Source organism: Cebus imitator, unplaced genomic scaffold (genome assembly GCF_001604975.1).
Source record: "Cebus imitator isolate Cc_AM_T3 unplaced genomic scaffold, Cebus_imitator-1.0 Scaffold613, whole genome shotgun sequence".
Taxonomy (NCBI): Eukaryota; Metazoa; Chordata; class Mammalia; order Primates; family Cebidae; genus Cebus; species Cebus imitator.
In genome coordinates, this window is record NW_016107928.1 from 358800 (window position 1) to 361862 (window position 3063).

The window sequence follows — 3063 nt, forward strand, 5'->3', positions numbered from 1 at the left end:
CTATAAGTTTTGCAAATGCACCCCTCACTTCTGCACTAGGGCACTCCAGAAGGTATTCGGAGAAGTGATTTGAAACATTAAAAAGGACATTATGAGCAAACCAAAAACGTACATTCTTGCTGTGACAAAGGAGAATACACAATGCATCATACCTAAAATAAAACAAAAAAAAAAATCTATGACTATTAATTAAATAACTTGTTTCCTATAGTAAAAGGATGAGTCTCTATGAACCAAAAAAAAGATCTTCCTTTACTGCTGAGGAGAGAACCAGTAAAGGTTGCTTCTAGTATTAAAACAATGGATAAATACTATGACTTGGTCTATTCTCTCAGAGTTACAAAACAGGTGAAAGCTTGTCCTCTAAAAATCCATTAACAAATTCTTCCCAGGTTCAACAACAAAATACCACCCCGTTCCCTTATCTTGACATATCATGGCCTCTATACTTTCACAATTAGAAACTTAAGAAAACCATTTTAATTTTTACCATTTTAATCTATGTCAGAATTCACTCTAGGTAAGCTAAAACCTAACACATTTCTTTTTATTTTTTAGTTTTTTCTTTTTAGAAAATTGTTCAAAGAATTAATAAATTTCATAAGTAGCTTACACTTTTCACGTTTCATCATGTAATCTTTGGTTTTGTTTGAAACAGAGTCTTGCTCTGCTGCCCAAGCTGGAGTGCAGTGGCACAGTGATGGCTCACTGCAGCCTCAACCTCCCAGGCTCCAGTGATCCTCCCACCTTAGCCTTCCAAAGTAGCTGGGATTACATGTGTGCACAACCATACTCGGGTAATTTAAAAAATCTTCTTTGAAGAGATGGGGTTCTCACTATGTTGCCTAGGCTGGTCTTGCTGAGCTGCTGAGCTGAAGCAATCCTCCACCCTGGCCTCGCAAAGTGATGGGATTACAGGTCACTGTGCCCAGACTCATCTTGTAATCTTTGGTACAGAGAGGTCAAAGATATGATACAAGGCAATAGAAGCAGAAGTCAGCTTCTGAGTAACAAAAGGCCATTTTTAGACTATTTTAATATGATTCCTCTCACTATTGCGGCCAAGAGTTATTTTTATTCTGTATTCCAAACTTCAAACAAGATTCTCATGGTTTAGAAAAAAATAAAGCAGCCTACTAAAGAACCAAACCAAGTATTAGTATAATAGAAATCAAAATCCAAAGCAATGTACCAATCACTGGCAGAGCCACGGACTACTTTCTTTGNCCGGGAGGAGGGTTTAAGTAAACGCCATTACATGTAAGCAGTTTTTTCATAAACTGAAAATACTCCAAACTGTACTGCATTCGGCTATGCATGAATCGTACATTCTGTTTCCGCACACTTCTCTCAATGGCTGACGGCATAATAATCTGATGAGGTCTGGTGGTGACAGCAAGCTCTGATATGTATCTTATCAACTCATCATCTTGGTCTATTGTGTCCATTCGTTCATAAAAAAGTATATAAGCATTCCACCACCTTTTCTGGCGCCTGTATGACATACGCTTCATCATGTGATCAAACACTTCTCCCATGTACTCTCCACCAAAACACTGGTTTTTCATTTCCTCATCATCATCCATTTTACATTCTGTTACATCACCATCATCAAATTTATACCAGCGATTTCTCTCACCATCTCCACCATTCCTTTGGATGATGTAAGAATAATAATGCCCCCCACTCGCCTGACCACTGTGTACAAGCACACCCACAAGTCTGTATTTTGTGCTTCCCGCTGTTTCACTTTCAGACTGCTCACTCTGTTGTATCAACTGACTCTCTGGGTTTACATTATCTCCTTCCAGCTTTGCGACACCTGCAACTGTGTAAGGTTCCATGTCTAGCTCTCGAGGAAATTCAAAATAATCATTGAACTTGATTGCACATTCTCTTTCCCAGTCATAGTCAAATCGTTTTAGTTGAATAGCAAGAACAGGAGGTAATTTTTTAATCAACAAGCGCTTTACAGTATCAACCTAAAATAAATAAGAGAAAGTTACCAAATGTTCTATTATAATCCATAGGAAAAACAAAAACAGAACAAAACAAAAAAACAAAAACCCAAGCAAACTTTTAAATAATGCTGAATTCTTAAGACTTAACTGAAATTTTTAAGTGTAAACAAATACATGACAATGAACATAATCAAGATAACCCTACCAGCTGATTTAAATGCTAACTAAAACTAATAATATGCAAATGAAAATTTGTTGACTGGTTTCTGCACATCATTGTTATCTAGCCATTATTACCTGTTTGATGCTGTTGCTCCCATGAAGGTGGTTTGCTGTGCACAAACCAAAGAACTACAATAATAGTAGCTGTTATTTGTTAGGCAATTAAGATGTCAGGTAATATACTAAAGTGCTGCACAAGTAGAAACATAACTAATTCTTACAACCTTCTCTAGTGTGTACCACTGAACCTTAAAGATGAAAATTAGTAATCATAGAGAGGTCAAGTAACTTGCCTCAGGTCTCAGTAGCTGCGAGTGGCAGGCAGTATTGCTTTACAGCCCACAGTCTCAATCTTTAAACTTTAAGGCTTCTCTAAGTGGGCTGCATAAGGCCAAAACATCACAAGTGACTTGAAGGTGAAAGGGTTTGGGAGCCCCCAAGACATACCTTATTATTATAATGTGTAGGAACCATCTCTCCCAAAGAACTGCTAATAAGTTTCCAAAATAAATGGTTTTATAACATAGATGGTAAAAGAAATCTTATGTGGCACCTGACTAAAATAAATCTTGTGGTTCAATAAAGTAATTAATCGTTTTAGCAAATATTATGGTCTTGACAAGAAACCCTGGACATGACAGGAGAACTGTTTTCTTCTATCAGGGGTTCAATGGCAATGTGTTTCTTGGTAGAGATGGAAAATGTGTAACTTATATAAGAGAATATGCTATCACATTATTATGACTTTTAAAATTATTCACTCTTATTATTATTTTTTTTTAAGAGACGGGGTTTCACCATGTTGGTCAGGCTGGTCTCGAACTCCTGACCTCGTGATCCACCTGCCTCGGCCTCCCAAAGTGCTGGGATTACAGGCGTG

At 37.3% G+C, this 3063-nt stretch overlaps 1 protein-coding gene across 1 annotated transcript in view; it reads right to left on the reverse strand.

Moving 5' to 3' along the window:
• Window positions 1–3063, reverse strand: part of USP9X (ubiquitin specific peptidase 9 X-linked) — a gene marked incomplete at its 3' end in the record, with an annotated part of 144991 nt that overhangs the window by 12585 nt on the left and 129343 nt on the right. Inside the window, 3 exon segments of the mRNA XM_037734399.1 lie at window positions 3–152; window positions 1193–1226; window positions 1229–1982. Coding sequence (XP_037590327.1) covers window positions 3–152; window positions 1193–1226; window positions 1229–1982 — 938 coding nt within the window.